The 26,009-nt window shown below is 43.7% G+C and overlaps 1 protein-coding gene across 4 annotated transcripts in view; it reads right to left on the bottom strand.

Moving 5' to 3' along the window:
• Positions 1-1,030: 1,030 nt before the first annotated feature.
• The window catches only part of tp63 (tumor protein p63), a 32,107-nt gene continuing 7,128 nt past the window's right edge, over positions 1,031-26,009 (bottom strand). Inside the window, exons 1-13 of one of the 4 annotated variants that reach the window (XM_080506499.1) lie at positions 20,191-20,328; positions 16,061-16,318; positions 8,980-9,166; positions 8,781-8,896; positions 7,603-7,712; positions 7,370-7,494; positions 7,062-7,144; positions 6,837-6,961; positions 6,495-6,542; positions 4,490-4,635; positions 3,978-4,125; positions 2,552-2,645; positions 1,031-2,416 (exon numbers count right to left, since the gene is read on the bottom strand). In XM_080506499.1, the coding sequence (XP_080362625.1) occupies positions 2,132-2,416; positions 2,552-2,645; positions 3,978-4,125; positions 4,490-4,635; positions 6,495-6,542; positions 6,837-6,961; positions 7,062-7,144; positions 7,370-7,494; positions 7,603-7,712; positions 8,781-8,896; positions 8,980-9,166; positions 16,061-16,318; positions 20,191-20,232 (1,767 nt within the window). In that variant the 5' untranslated portion in view covers positions 20,233-20,328 and the 3' untranslated portion in view covers positions 1,031-2,131. Of the gene's footprint in view, positions 2,417-2,551; positions 2,646-3,977; positions 4,126-4,489; positions 4,636-6,494; positions 6,543-6,836; positions 6,962-7,061; positions 7,145-7,369; positions 7,495-7,602; positions 7,713-8,780; positions 8,897-8,979; positions 9,167-16,060; positions 16,319-20,190; positions 20,329-26,009 lie in introns of those variants that run through there. The other 3 variants (XM_080506500.1, XM_080506502.1, XM_080506501.1) reach the window with 3 other exon arrangements.

Below are 26,009 nucleotides of genomic sequence, written 5' to 3'. Positions count from 1 at the left end.
GCGTGGTGGGGTGTCAGGGGGGGCGTGAGGCAGGCGCGACTTTCAGTATTAGTGTCTTTATTCATGCTTGAACGATAAAAAAAAGGGCCTCCAGCTCATTTTATTAATTTATTTTGATAATCAGGCGATTGTATGCAGAATGCTGGTGCCAGCAACTCATACAGTGGTTTATACAGATAAATAAATAAATATTATCAGGTTCTCAATGGTAGTACAATTCAGGGGGGGGGCCTGAAAATGTTTTTGTCCTCTAGGGGGGGCGTGACAGAAAATAATTGAGAACCACTGGTTTAGTCCAACGTCAAGCTCGCAACAGCAGTGACCTGCAGTCATTGTGTGTGTGTGTGTGTGTGTGTGTGTGTGTGTGTGTGTGTGTGTGTGTGTGTGTGTGTGTGTGTGTGTGTGTGTGTGTGTGTGTGTGTGTGTGTGTGTGTGTGTGTGTGTGTGTGTGTGTGTGTGTGTGTGTGTGTGTGTGCATGCGTGTTTCCTGCTTCCCCCTCCCACCATCCTACACATGCTGTGAGCTTAATTAGTGGCCCTCAGATCAGCAGCACCTTTGGTTCTATGGACTGAATGCAGTTGAAGGTTTGAAACATTAAGACTTGAGACCAAGTTGAAATGTTCATATAGCTTAATTCTGTTTCATTTGTACACTAAAGGTTGATTTCATGTGCTTCCTTTTTACTGTTGTCTCTGCTTGGGAGTTCAATATGGCTGCTAATGATTCCTCAGTCAACTCAGATTAAAGGTTGGAGTCGGTCTTTAATACTCATTCAATCATGAGTTGCATGCAGCTGAGGGGCTGAGATCAGTCACATCCAGGGCTCTGTTCAGCCTGCAAGGGTGACTTCCTCAAGTGTAAACTGCTGATGCTAACATATGTGCTGGGGATTTTGGTGTTTTAGTGGTGGACGGAGCACAACACAAAGACCTGACATGAGAGATCAGCTGAAACAGTGAAATGTTGCTTGTTTTATTGGCAATCCTGCATTAAATTAACTGACACAAAAGAAAGGTAACATGCTAAGATAGTAAGTATGGATATTTATTTCAGACTTATATCAAAATACCCTCAATATTTACAACACATTTTACAAAAATATGAAACTGCCACAGGTTCTTGCTTTCTAACTCAAAGCAAAGCTGAACTTTTGGCTAATGCTGTTGTTGCTCCTGCAAATTCGTCACATGGACACATTTGATGGAAGTCATGCAGTTCCTTTAGAATTGCTTGTTTCTTTTTTAAAAAAAAGCTATACAAATGTATATACATTTCCAGCCAGCTTGACATCACTTGAAATATACCTCTACCAGAATATGGCTTATGACTTGAAAAAACAAAATACTTGTGCTCAGGCATTCACTGCAGGAGCAAGAGCCCATCCTCGAAATGCAATCAGCAGTAAACAAGAAGAAAGAAAATGTCATCAGTCATAGAATCACTTAACTGTAAAACACTGGGTCAGGAGCATTAGGCCTATACGTGGCTACATCAAATGAACGACCATATTAAACACACGCATACTTCACAAGAGCAGATGGGAAGCGGCGAGGCGCCGCTCTCGCCACACGACAAAAGCACGACAAAGAAACTACAGCAGGAAAACACATCGCTTCTCAGCTGACATCATTAATACTTCTCAGAGGAAATGTTTGAAATGTTTACAATCAACGCTGACATCTGCCACACATGGAAAACAAAAACAACAACAGTGTACTTGACTAACTGGTACAGCCATAATGATGAAGAACGTTACAAAGGAGAAGAAGCCCTCATACAACCCCATGAAGTTTTGTTTCCAGTCCAGCGTGAACATGAGAATGAAACGTGTGTGACAAATTCTCAGCATTTCTTAAGTGCTCTCAAGAAATTTCAACGTGGCGACAGAACATGGGCCTTGAATGATTGCACGCCACCGACGACAAAACTGAGAGTAAGTGCACGTCTGGGCGGGGTGGGGTGGACTTTGTTTTGTGGGTTTGTTCTTGTGCTTGTTTCGTGAAATGTTCCGTTGGCTGGCGTGAAATGACTGACGTGATCGGAGGCGCCGGGTGATAATGGGGGTGGAGGGTGGCGGGGGAAGGGCTGGGATTTTTTGTGTGTGTGTTTTGGGGGGGGGGGGGGGTCAACTTATTCGCCCTCCTCCTTGATGCGCTGCTGTTTGTTGCGGCGTGAATCCAGGTCGAAGGAGAAGTCGGACCAGTCGTCGCGCGGAGGAAAGGAGATGGTCTGACGCAGGGTGAAGCGCACAGCGTCTATGACGCGCTCGCCGCGCGCCTCGCTGACTGTGGAGGCACCGCTGCTGGTGCGCATTATGTGGGGAGGAGGGGAAAAATCCATGGCCTGACGGTGCTCCATGATGCCCTTCCAGATGATGTGCTGGAACTCAGCGGGGATCTTGAGCCTGGACAGGTCCTAATAGTCATTACACAGGAGGGGGAGGAGGAGGGGGGAGGGGGGGGGGGGGGGGGGCAGCATTAGTATTCGCAGGGGGAGCCACTCTTCTCTCTAACCCATCAAATGACTGGTGTTGGATAGGCAAGGGCTCACCTCCATGTTATAGTTCTCTATCTGGTAGATGTTGGTTAGGCCCTGTGCTGTGAAGTAGTCCAAGCAGCCAGCGCAGCCCAGCCGAATGAGGAAGCTGCAGGAGGAGGAGGAGGAGGAGGAGGAGGAGGAGGAGGAGGAGGAGGAGGAGGAGAGAGGACCAGGTCAGTCTGCAGCTATTCACCAGGAGCGACCATTCAATACAGTGCGACTTAGGAAAGTCTCACATCATCAAATTTATTATTATTATTATTATTATTATTGTAAAGTGAGTTTTTAAAAAAATACTATATTCACCAAAAGTTATGTTTAAAAACACTACAAGCACCTTTGTTTTGTAAAATCATAATATCTCATGAGGTGCAAGTTATTAGCTGTCAACAATTATTATTATTATTGTTGTTATTGTTGTTGTTGTTGTTGTGTTGTAACTATGAAAGTACATATTGGGGAACTTTTCCTGTGGGATTAATAAACCTGGACCTCAATAAAACTAAGCAAATATGGAATGAAAATAAAATGACACCTGCGTTGAGATCAACTCTATGAACAGTGTTTAACAGCTTTCAGGTTTAAGCAGACACAAGGAAGTTGTAGAATCAATGTAATGCTGAAGAGAAAACAATCATCTCCCTTCATGCTTTCACCGAGGATCAACAATGCTGTTCATATATTATATTTAGTGTGAGTTTTCATAATTACACTGTAACTCGTATTAATTGGAATTTAAAGACTATGATGGTGAGAGCATTCAAGAGCTCTGTCTTGATATGTTACACTGAAAGATTACATCACTGGGAGGAGAGCAGGGTTCAGAGGTCCAGAATGGATAAAAAACCACAAATCCAAAGTTTGTTAAACCTGGCTGAGCCATAAGCTTTTAATGATAAAAAATATAGACATATTTAGAAAAGAAGTAATTTGTTGATGATCATTTAGTGTGATCATTTGCAGCTTCCGTCATTATGACCGCAGCCGTTTTTAATGTTTGTTTCTTTTGCCTCCAGTTTAACTTGACATATAATGGCAGCAGTAAGTGTGCTATGAGGGTGTGATGGGTCAGTCTTCTGTGGTTGCCACGCTTTGAGGAGCCACTGGGAGTTTTGCAGATGGATCATGATGTTTACAAACGACTGAAATGCGTCAAAGTGGTTTATCAACGATTTCTTTCCCATCGCTCCAGACAGTAGAAGCGAAATGTGACGGCCTTGTTGAGATTACTCAGCCAGGCTGAGGGATTGTTGGTGGATGAAAGGTGAAGGGAAAGTAATGAAGCTTGTCATGATGTCAGTTGTTCCAGAGCGAAAACGAAGCAGAGATTGTTTTTGATTGCACCAAGGCTCATAAGGAACACGATGGACCAGCACACATTTAGAGGTGATTGCTCTCAGACCAGTAAGCAGAGACGAGCTGTGGTTTGAGGAGGTACCTGGAGATGCTGCTGTCCATGGGGTATGGAGGAGGGGGGGTACAGTGGGAGGAGGGCACCAGGGGCAGCTGTGGCTGCAGTGCGTGTGTGGGGCTCAGTGAACTCATGTCGGCGTTCATGGGAATGTGAGAGCCCATCATGGGAGTCACTGCGGAGACAAAAGGAGCTACTGTGAGCCTGGGATGGGCTGGCATGTTCAGATTCACAGATTATGGGACAAAGGTGTGTGTTGGGGGGGGGTGGGGTGGGGGGGACGGGACGTGTCGAGGTTACTCTTGATGTGACACATGATGCATCAGAGCAGGTCCTGTGGGAGAATCTCACAGGGATCACATTCTTTATTTTTGAGGCAGAAAGCTGCGTGTGGAGTGTTCAGGTCCCCCGGCTGCCTGCCCGGACACGCTGCTCTTTTGCATATGTACAATACACCTGGGAGGGACGCTGCAACCAGTGGAAGATACAGCCTGAGACAGATGTTGGGGGGGGCGGGGAGTAAAAGGGGACACACTTACTGTCAGTGAGTCCTCCAGACATGCTGGATGGAGTAAGGGAGTTGCGCTGCTGGGGGTTGATGAGCTGGCTGACAGAGGGCAGCTTGTTGACTTTTCCGTGAGTTGGGGAGCTGGAGCCGAAGGAGGGCTGAGATGGCATTGAGGTTCTGGAGGGAGCAGGAGAAAGGACCAGACAACTGTTGGTATCAAAGGTTGCAGGTCTCTTATGTCTTTACACAACAAGATATTATCTCATACTGACTCCTTCATTCATTTAGTAATAAAAATGACCAGGTTCAAGCAAAAGCCATTTATTACATTCTGCCATACAAAAGTGCAGCAGCTGGCCAAGTAAAATACTCTGTTTCAAACAGAATGGTCACAGAGCATCATGTAGTGCACATCTGCAGCTATTCAACCACATTTTATTGAGAAAAGTTTCAAACGAAACACACAAACTGTCCTGCAGTGACTTTAGAAAAACATAACCAGCATTGGCAAAAAGTTCTCTCATTAATAAAGTCTCTTCCCCAAACCCCCCATGCCAAATAAATAAATAAAAACAACAACCCTGAAAGTTTGAGTCCAGCTCTTGTGACAATGCAATGGTGCCACACTTTCACTTCTCTTAAAGTCAAGTATTAAAGACAAAATGTCCACATTTTCCTGTCCATATTAACATAAAACCAAAGGCAGCAGGGGACAGTGGTGACTCGTCACCACCAGAGGCAAGCCAGACAGAAATAATGCCAAATAATGCATGCAAATCAGTCCAAGATCTATCAATGCTTTGAGCCGTTCCAGCCGTCAGATGTGAACCCCCTCATTTTTGGAAGTGATACTCCAGGATATTGCAGTAGAAAGAGTTTGTATCCTCAGCGCAGAATCCCTGGACAGACAGCAGGAAGTACATAAGAGAGAGCTGATGAAAAGGAGGCAGAGAGGAGGTCCGTGTAACTTGGAGGAGGAGAAGGAGGAGGTGATGGAGGTGGAATGTGGGGCAGAGTTTCAGGAGGAGCTGCAGCGGCACCTCTGCTCTCCTGCAGGCTCCAGGAGCTGGCTACCAAGGTGGTTTTTTATCAGACTGCAGGAAAGAACCAGAAAGAAAGCAAAGAAAGAGAAAGAGAGAGAGACAGAGAGAGCGAGAGAGAGAGAGATGTGTAAACAATGAAAGAGAGATGTGTTTGGAAGTCAACAAAGTTTGAGAGAACTGCTTAAACGTTGCACATTGAGACAACTGGCCACAAGGTGGCAGTGAGCACTCACAGTTCACAGCACTTCCCTGAACGTGGGAGGAAGTGAAAAGGTCTGCTCATAGAAACTTGAGGTGCACAGAAAACTCTGAAGCGGCTGTGGCTTCCAGAACAGAGTCAGTCCACAGAAAACATGCAAAGGTAACACATCAAGAAAGCCAAATACACCCAACCCCTAAAATAATCCATATAAGAAATGTCTACAACGTTCAAGATATGAAGCAAAACAAATATATTCTGGAAACATTTAGTTTTCTAAATGTTTGTAATAGCAAAGTGTTTATTTATTAAAAAGACACAAAAAAAGTTCTGAAAAAGAAACAGCACAAGCAAACACTACCTCACTGTGAGGCCGTCTGCCAGTTTCTTAATGGGAAAATATACCATAAGCAGTAATTATCATCCCAGCACTGTCAAACTATCACTTACACCTCCTTCTCCTGGTTTTTATAGCTCATGGTGAAATAGGCATGTCAAGCATGTGTGTGTGTGTATCTGTTTGTGTGAAGCTCGATTTAATTATGCTGAAATAGAGAGAGAGCCAATAGATGAAATAGAGGCACAGATTTTTTTTGTTTGTGCGAAAAAGAAAAGAAAAGAAACTTGGCAAAGCACCTAAAGGCGTTACCGTGAACCTTTGGAAGGTTCTTCCTTAACAAAGCGCAGCCAGGTACATTTGTCACGATTCATCAGTTTTGGCTCATATCCCATGAGAGAGCAGGAGGAAGAAAAGAAAAGAAAAAAAAAACAGTTCTACTTGATGTACAACTCACTCTGTCAAGTTTTCCAGCAACGAGTACAAATGCTGGGACGAGTCTCTGCTGCAGGTACCCAACAAAAACATGCATTTCTGAGTTATCATTCTCAATTTTCCTTGGACAAAACAAGAGTCGTTTGCATATTTTTTTTCAGGGCCATTGTCTTTTCCAGCAACAAGTCAGTCATGTTAAGTCAGTTAGTCATCGGTGCACTCTATTCAAAACATCCTCAACAAGCAAATTAGTCAGACTGAGACAAATCCTGAAGGAAAACCAATCCCCCTCCACTTCAGTGCAGCAGTGACCCTTGCAGATAATGTACCCCCCGACCCATAAACAGCCTGTGTTTGTACTCACTGTTTTTGAAGGAGATTTTGCTGCTGCTGTCTGTACGACTCTATTGTGTGCTGCGGCAGAAACTGCATGAGCTCCAGAGACTCCTTGATTTTTACCAAAATCTCATAAATTTCACGGCCTTTGATCTGCAAGGAAACGGAAAATAAATAAAGGCCAGTCAGCGAGCAGCTCAGACACATTCAGGGCGAGGCTTTTAAGCAACACCGACAGCAAAGTAACACTTACAGGCAAACAAAAAACCTCCTCATCCGTCGATCTTCTCTTCTTGATGGCGGACATCTGTATACCATGGGAAACCTGGCGGAAGGCTGAAAAGAGGAATGGAAAGAATGAATCCAACCGGCCAAATGCTGAAGTGATAACCTGAGCTGGAGGGGCAAATAAAACAGCGAGGGAAAAAGGCAGGCATGTGGCGGAGAGTGTTAGTGGGCACCGTGGTCGTTGGTCCTCAACACTGGCAGCATGTCATGGCGGGACAGAAGCTCAACAGCCCATCACCAGCCCCCCCTAGCGCTACTTACGGCGTTTCGTACCCTCACTGCTCTTTGTGGTGTCCGTTACATGCTGCTTGCGGATGCTGTCCTCGTCTGCCTTACGGTCTCGGCCCGGGCAGGCGCAGATCCTGGCCTCAAAGCAGCGGCGGCCTAACACCTGACCGCTGAGGGAGAGCGACACAGGACAGAGCCATCAGAGACAATCCACCACGCATCACTGGGAGCATGACAGGCGACTGAAGCGGACAGAAGACAACGGTGTCTTTTCTTACTCTCGGGTTTCCAGAGTGACAATGATCAGGATTGGGCGCCTGTTCATGCCGCCCACACAGCTCGAGTTGCACATGAAGTTGTACAAAATTGTGGTGAATTCTGTCCCAACCTGAGGAGGAGAGCGACAGTGACAGTGAGACACAACGGCAGCTGACACCGAGTTCATGTCTGCATCAATCTCCTGTTCCTGGTTTTTACTTTGGTTTTAAATGTTGCAGAGTTTCATATTTTTCCTCATATGCATTTCTGGAAATCTTAGGTTTTGTTATCAGTCAACTCCTAGAAATTCTCCAGATCTTTAACAAGGGGTTTTAACAGGAGTTCTGAAGATATGGGAAGCTGAGCATAAACCACTTCGTAACCCTCCGACTCCCATGATACAAGTGGGGATTTCTGATTGAGGGTTTTCTTGGATTTCTTAAGCAGAAAAGAATGGTCTTTATGATTCGTCTGAGCCTGTTGTCACACTCGGTTTTGCACTTGCTTTATCATTTTAGTCTCCATTAAATTACAAAAAATTCAAACAAAAAAATGTTGTGAGCTCCACTCAACTCTCAGACCAAGTCAGAATTGAGCTGTTGAAATAATGAATTATCTAATCTTTGTCACACTTTAAGAAGTTAATATCAACTTGTGATCAATAGACAAAACAGGATACCTCTTGTCATGCTTATTGAAGTATTTCAGTTGTGAAACGCCTGTTAAGTCTTTATATATATAGTCTGCTTTGGCCATTGTGATTTTGAAGCATTTTTTATCTATGACATATCTATGTGATAGGAATGTGTGTTCTAATGAATGCATTCATAGTTTTACCCATAGTTTTATGTGGCATTAATACTTTACAGTTAATCACATTTAAAATCCTGCTTTCATAATCTATCACAAATAAGCCAAATTAAAATAATACATTTTCAGTCAGGTATGCATCCTGTGCTCTTTTCTCTGGCCTGCTGTTTTAAGACGGCTGTCTTTAGACTGGACCATTTCCTTCTGCGGAGAAGCAGTGACCCTGCCGAGGGGCTTTGGGGGTCCTGTGGCTGCTGAATGTCAAAACTGAGCGGCTAGACATGGGAGTCTATCGCCGCTCTATCTGTCAGAGTCAGACTGAGGTGGTGAGCTGTCGCTGACAGCGCGTTGGGGTGGCCTCGGCCCCGGGGGATGACAGACGGCGTACCTGAGGAGGCTCGTAGGGGACTAAGACGCTCTGTCTCCCGGTGATGGAATCCTCCACATACTGGGAGTGGTTGTTTCCCTCCACACGGATCAGGTGGCTCGGAGGAGCGATTTGGCCTGAAGGCAGCAACACAAGTTGTGTCAGTAAATGCTGATACCAAACAGTGACTACCAGAATGAAATAAGAGTTGGTCACTGACCGTCATTGAACTCGCGGCTAAGCTCATGGTTTGGGCAGCGTTTCACCACTTCGGTCACGTGTTCGGCTTTCTTGTAAACAGGCATGGCCCTGATAACGGCGCCCTGTGGCGGGGTGGTCAGGACCTTGATCTGGATGGGACACGTCTTGGCAATTTGGCAGTATAGCTTCTTCAAGTCTGTTGAGTACTGAATGTGGAAGAAAAAGAGAGAACACCAAGGGTTATGTCACACATTGTACAACAGGCAGTTAACAGTATTTCGTATCAGGAGTGTTTCTCTGAGGCTTCTGAACAATTCTTTCTTAAATTTTGTGAGTGCAGATTGATCCGGGTAACACCTGTTGCCTTCACTGTGCACTTCTGGTTTTACCCTAAAGCGAAAAGGGTTAAATACAAGACTGTGATTATGCTCTACTTTAATAAAAACACACAGAGGTTCTGGAGCTACAAGTGCGTAACCTCAAAGATGTCTCACAAGAGCCTCTGGGACTTCCGAGGAGCTCTATAAAATGGACCCCCTCCAGGAGCAATTAAACCAGGCCTGGCTTTCATCTTCAAAAAGGGTGTGTGAGGAGTGTGTGTGTGTGTGTGTGTGGGAGGGGGGGGGGGTATTCTGCTGAAACATCTGATCATACAGGACATGGCTTCTGATTTAGATGGAGAACTCCAAGGGACTCGACTGCAGTTGTGATTAATCACAGGAGTTGCGGGGGATCCGTCCATGAATGAAATGTGATGGTCGCGCACACAAGCGCGCTCACTTTCAGGTTTGCAAGCCAGCAGTCACATCAGACACAAGCGGCTTGGTCACTGGCACTGTTCAACGACCAGTAAGCCATCAGAAAGACTGAATTGTTACTAACAGGCACAACCCAACTGTGTAAACAAACCATTCAAATCACTGCTGTGTAAGCACAGCTTTAAATCCTCTCTGTGCAGAGGACAACCAGGTGGGGGGTGGAGGTGGTGGAAGGGGCGGGGGTGGGGTGGGGGTGGGGGGGTTCTTGTCAGGTTTACTCCGGAGCAAAGAAAAGCTTACATTGTGAAAACCGCTCGGGGCTCTGCAGGAGAACAATGCAACATAAAATTCCACCTCTATTAAGTGCCGTTCCAATGAAAAGAAACTCACCCAGTACCCGTCCATGCAGACTTTAAGTATTACACAAGCTTGGCACGGACATTTTCTGCTCTGATCCCTAGACGCAACATTTACTTTCATCAGAACAAACCCAGAGCTGCACCTCTTTGCCATTTTCTCGCTCACAAACTGCACGCAATACTGCTGCATGTTACATTTGCCCAATAATATCCCAAAAGCCTCAGCTGCACTCCTTTCCTCAAGTGCTCCTATTATACTGAGAAGTGGTGTAGTGCTGCTAATACTGCAGCTTGAAAGTTACAGCAAGTTATAAGAATAAAAAAGACCAAAAAAAGTTGCACTGAGATTTTTTTTTTTCTGTCCAAAAATGCAACTAATGACTCTCTGAATGATATGCACATGCTTCGGGACATGTATGTCAACACAATGACTGAACTGACTTCCAAAAATCAAAGCAGCTTTCTAATAGTACTTCCCAGCAAAAGATAAATGGCAGCAGTCGTCCCCTCACTCCAAACCTGATACTCCCAGCTAAATGAGCTGGAGAGATATCTAAGAGAAAGAGCAAAAAGGGAAATAGAGACGTGTGGTGGAAAAGGTCAGAACGCTGGTTTTTGTGTCTCAGCAAAACAACTCAGAGCACCAAGATCTGATCACAGATTGTTGATCAGCAGAAAAACTTAAAAGTTTGTCTTCCTCATACCCCTTTGTCTCCAAGTACTGCACGCAGGAGAGGACCATCCCAGCCCTGGAGCTACAAAGTTTTGAGTACACAACTATGTGCTGCTGGTGATGTTTGCTCACAGTGAGAGCAGGAGCTGCAGCATGAGGCTAAAGCGAACACTGCTGAGGGTGGAGGAGCAGCCAGTTGACTGATGGGATTCAGTGGCTCACACAGGGTGCGGTGCTCAGGTGTTAACATGTAATTATGAGCCTTTCATTGGTCACAGAGTGGATTGCACAGCCCGGGAACACACAGCTCACACAATGCCGAGCCGCTTAATCAAAGGCGAAGCACACTGTTTGTGGGAGCCACACATGACGCATGGTCCAACGAATACATATTGCATTGAGGCAGGAAAAAAAAAGAATTAATGACTCGGAGTGGCTGTATTTACAAACACAGTGTGCTTTAAAAGCTACTGTTGGGTCCCACAAGGAGTGCTGTGCACCACAGTGTGGCGACAAAGCTGCCACTTGTGAGCCCCCCATGACAAATGTACAGCTGTAGAACAATCTGGCCAAATACAGCAACACAATTCAAACTGATTCATGGACAAGGCTGCATTTGTGAAATTACTTTCTACCGCACGGAGCACTTCAACACACAAACACACGCTTCCTGTGCAGTGCAGGTTGAGGCAGGCCCGCAGCTGTAGCGTTCCTTTCTCCCTGACAGGCGCTGCGGGCACATGCAACAGTCAAGTCCTGACAAACATCAGGCCTTAAACAAGCGCTGTTTGGCGCCTCTGGTCTTGTCTTCTCCATACCTGACAAGTCATGTCATGCCTACAGCTTCTCTCAAACCTGTTTAATTCAACAATCATCCAAAGGATTTTGGTTTTTTTCCTTCTCCCTCTCGTCTTCTCTCTGACACTGAAGCAAAGTACCTGCTTTTTGAGGTAAATCTGAACATTTGAAGGAACACCCAGAAGTTTTGTTTTTAACACATTCTGTTTGTATAAATATGTCTATAGCGACACTAACAGTGTCCACCTGAATTGAAGTACGACACCTGTCACACGGCAAACCTGTGCGCTGACATGTGGCATCATGTAGCTGCTGCCACTGCAGGAGTCAAACACATGTCTGTCCTGGGATTCGTCAGTCAAATGCTTGTATTCAGCAGCACTCGAGTGCTGTGCTCACATTCGTGTTGAATGAAAGCTGATTTTTTGTTTTGTTTGATTTTTTGAAGGGAAGGCCACAGTTTAGTCTTTTGCATTCTTACTGGCATTTTTTCAAAGTTGAAGTAAAGGAGGTAAGCACAAGGCATTGCTTTCAAGATTTGAGCTAATTATGTGGTTAAACGTTCATAATGTGCAGAGTAATGATGTGTTTAGAGCAACATGCACTCTCGACAAAGAGTCCACGTGAAGTAGATGAAAAACACTAACTAGAAATAATATACAGAATTCAAGTTCAGTATTGAAGCTGAATAAGCTGTGTGAGATTTCATTTGTTTATGCTGTGAGCGCCCACAAACTTAAAGTTTATCTTTATCTCTCTAGCTTCTCCTGACAGGACTGATATGTGCGCTCCGTGTTTGTGCGTCAACAGTGCTGTCCTGGAGTCTGTTGAAGTCCATCATTGCTGCAGATATCTGTGTGGTATTGTTTGTTGGAGACAAAGAAAAACAATCTTGTAATCTAAACTGGAAGAGAATGGGCTTTTCTGTGGAGATTATGAAGAAATCCCACAGCCCATATCATAAATAAAAAACCTTTTCAACCCTGCCTTAAACTTTTTTCCCCCCTCTACCTTTTCCCATCTGTAGCTTTTGCGGCTTGTCTCTCTGCGATGGGCGAGTCGGGACAAGCTTCTTGACACAAACAAGTCTTAGCCCCATCCCGTGAGGCGTGGGACGGGCCCGCAGATGTTCCACAGGCAAGCTGTGTCTTGCTGCCTTTCGCTGGAACAGTCTTCTCTTTGAGCATTCACGGGCTCTCCTCCTCCTCCGGCGCAATGTGAGATGCAGCCATCAAGCTTAACTCTCTCAAAGAGACAGAGCCCACTCCAAGAGCACAGGGTTCAGAAAAGAGGCACACAGTCTTTACACAAGTATTACCTACAGGCCCTTAATCCATTACTGTAATCCCCCTGAGCACAACAGTGTCCCAATGATGTCGCGAACCATGACATTCCTCTTGTTGGGCTGTAGATGGTGGCAGTTAATACAGATGGCAAACACAACCCATCTTTAGTCTCACAATGCTCACATCAATGGCCATCAGCGGCTGCCCCATTTGCAAAATGCCATTCATTTAGTGAAGCAAAGATAGTAAAACATTAGCATGAATGACCCCAGTGAGTGTTTTTCACTACAAAAAAAGGAGGGAAACACCATGCAGACTACAGGAGTGGCAACAAGGAAGCTGAGTGGTTCTGGGAAACGTTGACTTGTGTGTCATCCCAGACAGGAAGAGGTTAAGGTGTGGGTTAGGGATTAGGTGTGTCTCTGTAAGAACAGTCATCAAAAAATACAGTACACAGTCTACTAAGTCCTGTGGAAGATCCCACAGGCCTTCATAAAAGAGGGGGCATTATCAGGTCTATGCACCAAGCAAAGCTGTGGTGGTGACATCTTTAGTGGTCTCTGCCATTAGGCCAGTGGTCCAGTAGCTCAGCTATTGGGCTGTGATTAGAGGAAGCTTTCCAGGAGATCTCCTGAGATCATGTGAGGGCGCCTTATTTCGGATGAGAAGCAATGCTATAATGGCTGTTTTTTGGGGATCGGGTCGAATGCTGCTGCAGACCAATGGAAATGGCTCTCTCTAAGACGAAGTGCTGGCAAACACAACTGACATCTGAGCAACCATGAAGTGAGAAAAATAACTAATTGGCATTGGCAATATGCTGCTTACGTGGTTAGGCCATGGACATTAAAAAAAAAAACCACTGAGAAGTTGAGCTTCAAATAAAACCTGTTGGTGATTTATTGAAGAGGAATCCAATTAATTTCAAACAATGTCTATTTGTACACAGCAGCCTCTATTTACAACAGATCCACAGTGTATTCAACTGTTCATTATGATTTTTTTTTTCAATGTTAAGATTGAGAATAGTGTTGTGTGGATTTAAAAGTAGGTGAAAATGTACCATATGCAATCACCTGTGTGTGTGACTATCCACACAGGCTATTCAGTCTAGATGCAAACACCCTTGTTTTTTTTTTACGGAAAGAGATTTTACCTTGTTTAATAGTCTGTTTGGCTTCATTCAGTGTACAATATTTGCTTAGTTTAAGAAATGCACACATGAAGGGAAAACATCTTCCATTCAAAATGTTGTGGGTCTGGTCCCCCTTCGTCCTGCTGTGAACAAGACACTGAGCTCTGATTGCAAAAAATCAAGGATGAAGCAAGTATGTGTGCGTGCGTGTGTGTGTGTGCGCGCGTGCGAGTATTCGGAAAATTTTAGATCAATTATGAAATTAAAAAAAAATCTGTAATTATGAAGTGGTAAACAGACAATTACCAGAGTGCCAAAAACAATAAGTAGCAATCCACAACTATTCCACGCTAAGTCCAACCAATCAAACCAGTCTTGCATCATATATTGTGACTGTGAGTCTGTTTCATTACATGTGTCTATAATGGGATGCGTCCTAAACCTGGCTCTTGGGCGTGCCGCTCACAAACCCCATCTTAGCTGTCTCACAGTTGCACTCCAGACAAACACTTTTGTTTTTTGGGACTGTGAAAATGAGAGGGATGAGTGAAGCAGTGTGGGAAATGGGCAAATGTCACAGTCCCACACTTGGTGGGATGAGGAAATGAGGCGAGTCCGCCGAGCACTCCCTGAGTTCACGAGAAATCATCATGCGATAAAATCACTGCTTCAGGCTGAGACTTCATATGTATGAACTAAATCAGGATTAGTATGTCAAAATCACAATTTCACAAATTGTGATTTTGACATACTAATCCTGATTTAGTTCATATATATATATATACACACACATAAAATATATACATAAAAATAGCTGAAATTGTGATTTTGACATACTAATCCTGATTTAGTTCATGTTTGCTGTTGCTCTTTAGGCTCCAGCTTGCTCATTTCTCATGCCCTCTCATAATTGTGGTCTCAACGGAGCAGTGTCACACAAAGAGGGACCAAAATTCGTCACCTGTGTTGTCCGCCAGGGTGCATTAACAGACTGAACTTGCAGGGCTTGTGACAGTGTCTGTACCGAGCACATCAGACACAACAGTTGAGCAGGTGGGGCATTGATGCAACAGCTGTCCCTCAGCTCTGTTATGCATAATGATAGAGCAGGAGGAGCTGGTTGTGTAGGTTTACTGAGCAACACATGGTGACATCTTGCTACGCAGGGCATCACCACACCTGGAGCAACGACTCAATGTGTTTACCTCTGTCATCAACAGAGTGCCAGTAAACGGTGCGCTGAAAATTATGACCATGGACAGTGTAACTGATCCGAACACTTCCTCCATGTTATACTTATATATAGTGTTCTAAGTGTTAGAATCTGAACTGAACAGGATAAAGCGGTATAGAAGTGCAGATGGATGGATGTTGCGTCGTGTTAAAAAGGTTAAAAATCGCCTGAGGTTTGGACATGATTTAAAACTATCCATCTCATGACATTCTTCACTGCCAGATGTAGTTGTGCAATGCAGCCGTTTTAGGTAATGTACACCTAGATATGCCTACAGCACAAGACATTCAGATAAGAGGTTCAGGGGTCAAAGTGTCTCCTTTAATTCTCTTACTGACAAATCACTGCCTCAACTGATAACTTGTTATGATGACAAGTAGCACGTTAAAATGTCTGTGGTACCAAATTTTATGAGGTTGAATTTATTCAGTGGACATATATAAAAAATGCCAAAAAGTTGTATTGACTTACAAAACCCAAAGCAGTTTTGAATCAGAAATTAACATATGATAATGACCAAACTTGGCAATGAAATGCTTAAAAGAGATCAATTTATATATTTACTCAAATGCTGAATATTCGTGTCAATTTTGCTCTTTCTGACACTTCCAGCATCCACTCTGATCACACAGATCCTCATTCTGTACGTATTTACTTCAACTATGCATCGAAATGTAGGACTATTGTCCTACATTTTGATGCATAGTTGATTAATGTGGCCTGATACACAGGGAGGTGTGCCTGTGTACTCATGACCCTGATGGTCATGAGTTGGGCCCCCTGTCATACAGTACAGAGGAGGAATGAAATGAACCATAGGCATAACCCACAAAACAAACTATGAGAGAGGAGCTTACTGTCCAGGTGGCAGACTTTGCTGTGCTGGACTGCTGAAAGGACACGTCAAAGGTGTGGGGTCCAGCGTAGTCTGTGTTGGATGGAATGGCCGGTGAGGGAGACAGGGCGTCGAAGGTGGAGCTGGGCTGGGCGTAAGGCGATGGAGCTGTGACGTTGTTCTGTGCATGGTCATTGTTGTAGGGGCTGGTTGAAGTTGAACCGCCATTCTGGATGTTCTGATCCATGCTGTTCAGGAGCCCCAGGTTTGTATACTGTGACTGCAGAAATGGGGCGAAAGGGAAACTATGGTAACTGGTGGAGAATTTCAATACGACAAACATGTAATGCACTCATGAGAAGGCAAATCTGAGGATATGTGACATTTCTGGAAGCTTATAACAGACCCAAAGGATTAGTGCTTGACTGGCTCTCAGTTGCAACGAAAAAGATAGCAAACCAATCCAATTGAAGTATATTATCCTTTCTTGCAGTTGACACTGCTCAGGCAGATCGAAGGAATTTAAATGATCTGTCTTTATAACACGGCTGGGTCACGGCCAGATCCTTTCTGGTTGCTTCACATTGCCATTCACCCCATTCCTTTCCATTTATAACGGCACATTCCTGGACGAGGTGCCATGGCTCTGGCTCTTGAGACGGCTATTAATCTCCTCAGGGCCTCTTGTTTATTTCAAGCACGGCTGACCACAGCTGTCCCACACACACCCGCGACACCGCCAGGTGTGTGTGTTGTGCCAGACGAGTGACAAAAACACAGCTGAGGTATGTTATAAAACTAGTAGTCAAGATAATTTACTTATGAATCAATAGGGAAGCATTATTACACACAGACACACACCTGAGGTAGGTCATCCGAGTCAACCTCCACATTCTATGTGCAAGAGCAGCGCCACAGGGGATCGAGCAACTTGGATGAGGGTCACTGTTTGTGTCGCTGCAAGCTGCTTAACCCCCCGGAAACATTGACACCAGAGATTACAAGAGCTTGTCTGGAGAAGAATTATGGTGTGTGCATGCAGGTGTTAGGAGACAAGTGTTTTGTGAAGGGACCAGACATGCGCGTGCACAGTGAAAAAGAAAGAACGTTGGTGGTGGAGATCTTTCGGCCTTCAGCTGAGAAAGGCTTCACCAAAACACATGTTCGCTCACAAAGGGCTAATTACACACATGCACTATGAAGGTTTAAAGTCAATGGGCTGAAGAGGGGCCCTGTGCATCTGATCTCAGAGGAGGAAGACATGGGTATGACTTCTGCTGGTGTCAAAGGTGGATAAAAAATGATAAACAAAAAGAAATTTCCTGTGAGAACAAATAGTTTGAAAGTATTTTCTGTAAGTGACGGGTGACTATTTCTTTCTGACTCTGGTGCAATTCATCTAAGACACTCTGACACAGCTTCCCCAGTACCTGCTGCTGGTGGCTGTGGTGCTGGAAGTGACAGGCACCAATTACCAAAGTCAGATTACTGTTCTGAACAAAAGGTTGATGCTGGCCCGCGACCAAACACGTGGTAAAAAAAAGAAGCGGGGACACAAAGGAAATGGGTGACATAGACGATTTAACAATAAGTACAGGGCCCAGGCATAATAGTTCTCATCGACTAAATGAATAAAAGGATCAAGGATGACGACTTAAGTATGAAGCTGTAATCGACCAGATAGCGAGGCTCAAGCAGAGGCTCATCTCAGCTCATCGTGTCTTAATGTTTAATTGTCTGGAAGTGGGATATCAGCTTTAAAAACAGAAAAAAAAGGAGTTGCTCGTGTGAGTTTCAGGTTTTCTCCCCATTTCCTTTAATCGGCTCTTATTCCATTATAATACATCAACCATTTAATAACCACTTTAGCAGCTCCTAGAAATTCCTTGTGTTTATAGCGGATGCTGGGTTTAGGCCTTTGGGATGTCACACCGCAGAGCACAGCCACAGTAAACCAGTCGCATTTACATCCTCGACAGCCTTTTATAACATTCTGGAAAGGCTATGCTGTGTGTCTCAGGTCTGCCAACCTGACTTTGTGCAACATAAATGCTGCGGTTGCCATTTTAGGCTAGTGGGAGCATTTGTACTGATTGCATTGCCAATTCAATGCAAGGATGAGATTAATCTATAGCACATAGAGATACTTTGATGGCAGGAATCATTCAATGGTGTCAGCGGCAGCCAACACATTGGCATTTGGTATGCAATGCTAACATACTGAAATGACTGTGCCATGTGTTTGTTGGACAGCTAATGACAAAACAAATGGAGTGATTAATGGGTTGGGGTATCATTGTCAGCAGCACCACACAGAGAAGCATAAACAGTTTTCTTTGCAAGCAATGGACACCGCTCTGTTTACAAACTGTTTCACACGTAGAAATGGGATCGTTTCTATTTCGTCCCACACAAACTGCTGTCACTGGCGTGTTTTCATGGACTGACACCACTGATAAGACTCGGACGTGAACAACGGAGAGACGACAGGAACCACAGCACACCTGGCCTGAGGGTGGTGGGATGGGGGGGGGGGGGGGGGGGGGGGGGGGTGCTCCCATTCCAGGCTCTCTGGTGACCCACTCAATGAGCGTTTAGAAGGGCCATGATGAGTGACCACAGGATGGGGGAGGAAGGCGTTAAAGGCTCAACAGGGCTTGGGGGGGTTGTTGGGGTTGAGGTGGGGCAGAGTTGTGGTCTATCTATAGCTTATACCTGCTGGGGTGGGCAGAGCAGGTGATTGTATCTGCATCAACATGCCATTAAAGCAATTATGACTCGGCACTGAACAGCAACGCCTGGTCAGCCACATTCTAATGGCTGCAGCGGCTCCCAGGAGACTGAGGACGGTGACAGAGGGGAGCTCAGGGTGTAAAGGAGGGGGGCAACCTGATACTGCTTACAAACTGGAGCTGGACACCATTTAAAGACCCCCCCCCCCCCCCCTTCTTCTCAAAAAACTTTGAAAGACAGTGGACACACCTGCTATCTGCAACCTGCAAACAATCTATTAGCTGCGCGCCTTTAAGTTTGAATGAGGACTTTAGTTGGTCTGAAAAACAAACCCTCAAGAAGTACGGCTGGTGAGAACGAGAGCTTTCGAATGAATCATTACAATTTACAACTCAAATTCAATTCATCAACGGCAGTTTTTATATACTTAAGCAATTGAATTTTATGATTTACTTTTCATTATGAGTACATGTGCAAGAGACATTCAGTGAAATGACACTGATGTTGTGTTTTGTTTTTTACAAAAAAGAGATGAGATACAACAAATACAACTGCAATTTTCAGATTCGTTATCTTTTATAAATAAGTCTTTACCATCAATGCCACCATCTTCATCTGGTAAACCTTCATTCTGCAGTCTCGCAGTGAGAAAAATGTTTTTGAGCTCCTTGTTTCCACAACACTTTAGTGCATTAAAAGATATATTCCAAGACAGAATGATTGGTTTAAACCAAGTTTCATGCAAAAGAATTTCCGTTCACAATGTGCAGATGAAAAGTCGTCTATTCGTACGCATTGTAGCTTCAGTTTAGATTCTCACGATTAAATGTTTAACATAACAGATTGAACATAACAGGAATAGAAACATATTTTCACATGTTGTCTTACCATTTCATTTCAATACTAGTTGCAAAGAACAAAAACTCACAGATAAACTAAAGCTTATTTTTCTTAACCTTTGGATCCCCTTTTTTAATTTGTATTTTTTGTCAACACATTGAACAACAACCAGACTGAAAGCAAATCACATCCTGGGACTGAATCTGTGTTTGATCAGGTTCATCAAACATAACTCAACAGAGAAATATTCGAAGACAGATTGTCCAGGTGTTTGAGTTCCGCTGCTCTCTGGACTGTCACGCGTCAAATAAACAAAAACACAGGCTTAATGTCAAAGTGAAAAAGTAGTGTGTATATGTTAATACTGATTTTTATTGACAACCAGCAGCTGTTATGCTCTCAACCAAAACAAATATGCAGAATCTGTTTCTGATTTAACTGCTAACAATATATTTACGTTTAAGAGTGCAAGGCCTTTCGCACTGATGGGTCTTTTAAATCACAGAGCTCTGGTGGGCCAACTGAAGGAATGTGAGGGAATTCTGGTGCCCCCATTACTAGGACCTGGGCTGGTCTTACCTCGCTGTAGGATGTTGTGCTCCCCGTCTCCAGGTACAACATGTTGGCGCTGAGATTGAGCAGAGCTGCCGCTGTTTGCTCCACTGGCTCCAGGATTTCACAAATCTCTTTTTCTCACTCTAGAATGAGTGATATAGGCTACAGATGCAGAGTGGACAAGCAGGGGCTTCTCCAGGAATCTTTGGTAAGATCATATATACGTGGAAGAAAGGGGAGGGCTCTGCAGAGCTACCTGGCCAATAGGTGAGTCCACACCCATCACCAGAAGAAGACGCTTCTGCTTACTCTTCTTTTGCAGAACTACTCAGAGGTAGAAGTTGGTCAGAAAAAAAATACTTCAGCAACCTCATAGATTAGCTCAATTAAAGAAATTGGTCATTTTCTTGCATGCTGGCATTGGATGTTTTTTTTTTGTCTTTCTAATGTTCTACAAAAATTGGCAGAAAATTCTCAATCAAGTGAACCAAAGAAAAAAACAACCCCAAAAACAACAAGATTTATAAACTCACAAGTGTTTGTTCTATATAATGGTAATACTTTCAGAAATAATTACAACAAATGGTGTAATTTCATTTCTGCCAGTAAAAAAAGAATAGTTGATTCTTCAAGCAAATGACGACTGCTGATTTACAAAGTGGAAAAATTATGTGAACGATGATGATGATGATAAATTGACGGCAAAAACGTGATTAGTGGGGATTGATAAAACATTGAGGCAGGAGGCTGCCAAGTGAGAGTTACTGTGTGACGTTGGTTTACCTCCAGCCACTAGTTTGCATGAGAATTGTTCTTCTCTCCACCTTCTAAAGCCCCACAAGAACAATGAGACTCCTATTGATTGCTTGTATCTATCAGAGGCCACTGCTGCAGATTTGTTTTGGAAACAGAGGGAATGATGAGGCGACTGTTAATTTTCTTATACTCATACCACCTGCAAATTATTTTGCAATATTTTGGAGCTCATTGCACGACAGTGCTGATTTGAAGTTGTTGAGATGAAGGTGAGAAATACAAATTGTTGACATTTCTTTCGTCTTGTGGCCCTCAAAATATGCCGAACAGAAAGAAAAAACATAGGCCTATGGAAATAAAATTTGAGGGATCAGTAACAGAAAGAAACACAGGATGACATCATCCTGCAGATGTGAGCATGACAAGATGTTTCTGATTGCACTGCTGCACAACAAGGAACCAGACTCGTGAGCAGGACGCAGCGACATCCCTACAGTACGTAAACGTCTGCCTGGAGGTCACTGTGGTCTGAAAACTGCCCTGAGCACAACTCCACCATGAAGCCAGTATCTCCAAACACCAGCCACACCCTGAGTAGACTGCAGCCTGCAGGATATTCTGGCAAAAAAAAAAGAAGAGAGAAGCAAATCAACACTTGAAAGAGCTCAGTCCAAAGGCCTCCCAAGGAGCGTGGCGTTAGCCAGGGCAAGGCCCAACGTCTCAAGGGTGATAATTAGTTTAGCTAAACAAATGTCTAATTATGTTAAAACAACATGGACATCAAAACAGCTTTGAGTAACCAGTGTTATGTTCACACTGAGAAGTGGTTTTAATTTCACTGAAGAGGATCTGTTAATCAAAAGAGAAAATCACCAATAAAAAACACTGATTGAAGCAAAACTGCAGCAGAAATAGACATTTACAGACAAAACATAAAACTCAGCTATCCTAGTCTGTGAACTCAGTGAGAAAACTCACATCTGTATTAACTTTGTTTCCCAAAGCACCACAGTGCTGAGAAACTCAGCCCGGCAAGGCTGCAGCTGTAGGTCTGCAGATCCAGGGGCTCAGACAAAAGAGGCTTTACTAAAGTTTTTCCTTTTAATGACTTTGTTCCTAAAGTCCTCTAGATTTGTTTAGTATCAGGTGTCAGGCTGCAGTGGCCGGGAAGGCACAGACACCTGACCTAAAAGCAGAGGAGGCTCCCATCCACACTGACAGATGCAAGCAGTCAATGGAGCGACAGGGAGCATCACCTGGGTGGCAACTCCTCCAACCTCCAGAGGAATGGAGTGATTTATCAACGACAGAGTGAGGTATGCGGCCCGGTCCCTTCTAACGACTGCATGACTGATTCACAACTGTGAACCAGTTGGTCTAAAATGAAATACACAACTTTACGTGCAATTATTTTCTCTTCTATGACTTCATCGGAAAACTTTGTAAAAAAAAGAAGGCATGGAGATCCAGAAGTTATCAGGGGTGTGAAACATGTGGTTCATGAGTCAAAAGTGACCCTTAAGAAAGTTCACTATGATGTGTTTAAGAATTTAACAGATATTAACTTTTTTAATAAAAGTGACTTCTGTTCCTTATTATTTCCACAGGAATTCAATCTTAATAAGAAAAACAACCACAATGTAACACTATAAAAGGAGCTGTTATCAAAATACATTCTGTATCAAAGTAATATTCTGAGGGTGAGTTTGTGAAAGCATGCAATGCTAAATGCTGCAGAAATCCTGCAAGAGGACAGAATTTTACCCAGATTATGACAAACACTGTGGCAAGTATGGCTTCAGATTACACCTTGTTCTTGTGAACCTTTTGCATTAAAAGTTCTTTAGCAACTTTTTAAACTTCTACTCTGGACTTACTGTGTGGATGTTTTGGTGTTCTCCAGGTAATCGAGTTTCTACCCATATAATTTGCATGCGGTGTAAATGAGTGACCCCGAATTGCTTAGAGGTATTAATGTGATTGTCTGCCTGTGATAGGCTGGTGTAACCTCCCTTCAGCCAGAGTTAACTGAGATCAGCCCACTGACCTAGAAAACATGAATAGACGCTGTAGAGAGGATGTATGGAAGAGTTTGTGTGTTCTTCCTGCACCTGTGGAGGATTTCTTTTTCCAGCTTCAACCCTCGGTCCCAAGTCATGTTTATTAGGTGAGCAGGTCGGAACTGAGTTTATTGGCATGTTATTCCCTCTGTCATGAATTAGTGAATTAAAACAAAAACAACAAATAAATGAATGAATGAATGAATAAATGACTGAATGAATATTTATAGAATAACTATGCAGTGTATCTATTATATTTAGTATTAGTACTTTAATGGGACTTAAAAATAGCAGGAAAGTTGGTCCGGAAAACTTAGTAGAAACGATATAAAAAGGATTTAAATATGACTTTTCTATCCATTAAAAGATGAAACAATGAATAAAACTGTCAAACACTTCATCTCCAATTCAGTCAGTACAACTGCATTAAAACATCCAGTCAAACTTGAATCTCAAAAAGAACTACTGTGTTTTTTATTGATTTCATCTAAGGCATAGAAGAAACTTTCAGCTGCTAATTCCCAAGTTGAGTTTCTTCAGTCACCTGATGAAAGAGCTGAACAGAAACAGCAGTGGATAGTCTAATTAGATGTTACATGTTCCAAATGATGTGTAGCTGTGATGCCATGTGAGCCACTGTGCTTTACAACAGAGAAACCTTTTCACAAGGTCAGAACATCTGCATTCAAACGCATCTTTTTAAAAGTCTGTTAATAATCATTATAACACAAAAGATATTTCAGGCGCTCTGAGTGATCATTTAATTCGTGTGGGCATGGTCAGGTTTTCAGTCAAGTGTTGAGGTGTAAAAGTTAAGTCTTTGTTCAGAACAGGAGCTTTTAATTCACCTTCCCCGCATTCAGATGTCCTACTGACTCAACAGTTATTCAGACACTCGCTCCTTCAAATCTCTTCATGTGCTGGAGGCAAATTGGTGGAGCAGTGAAAATAAAAGAAGAGCTTATTATGTTTTGGTATTTCGTTCACGGGTGTGCTTTGAACTGACTAAAGCAACAGGTACTGGAGAATAATCAAAGTTAAGGCTCAAGATTATATCTGTTGTTGTTTCAAAAAAAGTAAAAACCAGTGTTGTAGAATGACTCAACATGAGTAAGAGAATTCTTAAAATGTCAGCATGCAGAGATAAAACAAACAAACAAAAAAAACAACCAGTTGACTCAAATGCTGCTAAGCTGCCACTGTTTGTGCTCAAAAATACAAAAAAAATTTACAAGGCAAAGAGTTTTTTTTTTTTTTTTGTGGGCAGCATGACGACGGTAACTTTTTAACCTGCTGAGGAAATTATTCATGTCCACAAACACTGAGCAACAGAGAATTTACACATTAGATGAAGTGTGTGCAAAAAAACCAGAACAAACTACCAATCCAAACACAAACACGTAATTAGAGAAGCTGAGTGAAAATGGAGCTACGCCACAGTGGAGTCTTTCGAACCAACCTCAGGCGCTGTGCTCACAAGACGAGTTCCCAAGTCTTTCAGGCTCAGCTGACCAGAGCTGATCAGGTGTAAAATCAGCTGTTTGGGGTGGAACATAACGTTTCTCATGCCACTATTCCTGCTGCATTCCTTCATGTTATTCTACCTGCTTGCACCCCCACCATCCACCTTTACACAGAGAAGACACACACTGATAGATGAGAGCAGAGACCTCTGCGAGAGAGGCAGGTGCTGCAGTAAATTGCTGCCCTGCAGCTACTGGAAAAAATATAATCCAGAAGAAAAAGGAATTTCAGATTAAACATAAACCCTTCACAATACAAATAAGTCCCCCGGGGCACTAAACAGTGAGCGACATTCTCATGACTCATGAGGCACACCTCAACATGGGGGGAAACCAGGAGAGGGAACAGGGCTGGCTGTTTGCCCACCGCAGCTTTTCATCAAAACATGCTTTTGACGTGATGCTTAGCGACTGGGGCTTGGTGATTGGCAAGTGGCCACTGCAGGAGAGAGCTTCGGCCCCACACGGATGCTGCCTGAGCTGCTGGCGTGCCAGTCGCCACTCCACGCCCCTCTCTAGTGTGGAGGAAAGTGGGTGGTGGAGGTGGGGGGTGGGGCCATTAATCACCAGTTCAAGAGAGCACAGGCCCCCCTGGGGGGATGCGCAGGGTAGCATTACTCAGCTCCTTGAACAAAATTTTTATTTGCTATTTTTTTCCACCCTGGCTGGACAACGACATTCCTCCGCTGGGAGGGGAGCGTGCACATCATTTCAGCAGCAGCACTGACAGAGATGTATGTCCCTCAGAACGCCAGAGAGGTCAGGCTGCTCATTTCTAACAGTGCAGCAGCATCTTTACAGTGTCTAAACTAACTTATTCCCCCAGTAACTGATTCTTCATACCAACAAATGAGTAAAGGTGGTGTCCTCCACTGTATTATTAACACTTAAAGGAAGCAAAACTAGCTACACTGGCAAAGGTCCTCCAGGTTATTTCTAATATGAAATTCCAGAGCTGACGCCACACGGGACGAGGCTGGAAAGTGAAGTCTGCAGGGCCATCCGGGTCAAGCACTGCTCAGGCTAAAATGAGATGATATCATCACCTCACAGACAACATCTCAGACAAAAAAACAGAAAACAGGCCTCCTTCACTGGCGCGTTGAAGTGCTCAGCACCACATTTTACCACTGTCCCGGGGAAATTCCACTGTTCGGATACAAACTGAAACGAGATTTGGTATTTTTTAACATATCAATTTTATCCCTGGAAGACCCAGAAACTCAGAATGAAAGTAATGTCAGAGGTTACAACTATTGAATGAGCAAAAACAGACTTAAATTCCTGTTGGATTTCCAGCTTGTGTGTGATACAGAGACACATTTTTGTATCATTCACTATGTGAATATTTTCACTGGTTTGTCTTGAGTGAAGCTTTGTGATGAAAAGCAAGTAATGAACATTTCTGGCTTAAGACAAAGAAATACAACTTGTAGTTTACTGCTTGTATAGAACATACCATGATGAAATAAAAGGTTATATATTTCAAACAATCCAGGATTTT

This window comes from Blennius ocellaris, assembly GCF_963422515.1.
Source record: "Blennius ocellaris genome assembly, chromosome: 12".
Taxonomy (NCBI): domain Eukaryota; kingdom Metazoa; phylum Chordata; class Actinopteri; order Blenniiformes; family Blenniidae; genus Blennius; species Blennius ocellaris.
This window is presented reverse-complemented; position numbering and strand designations above follow the sequence as displayed.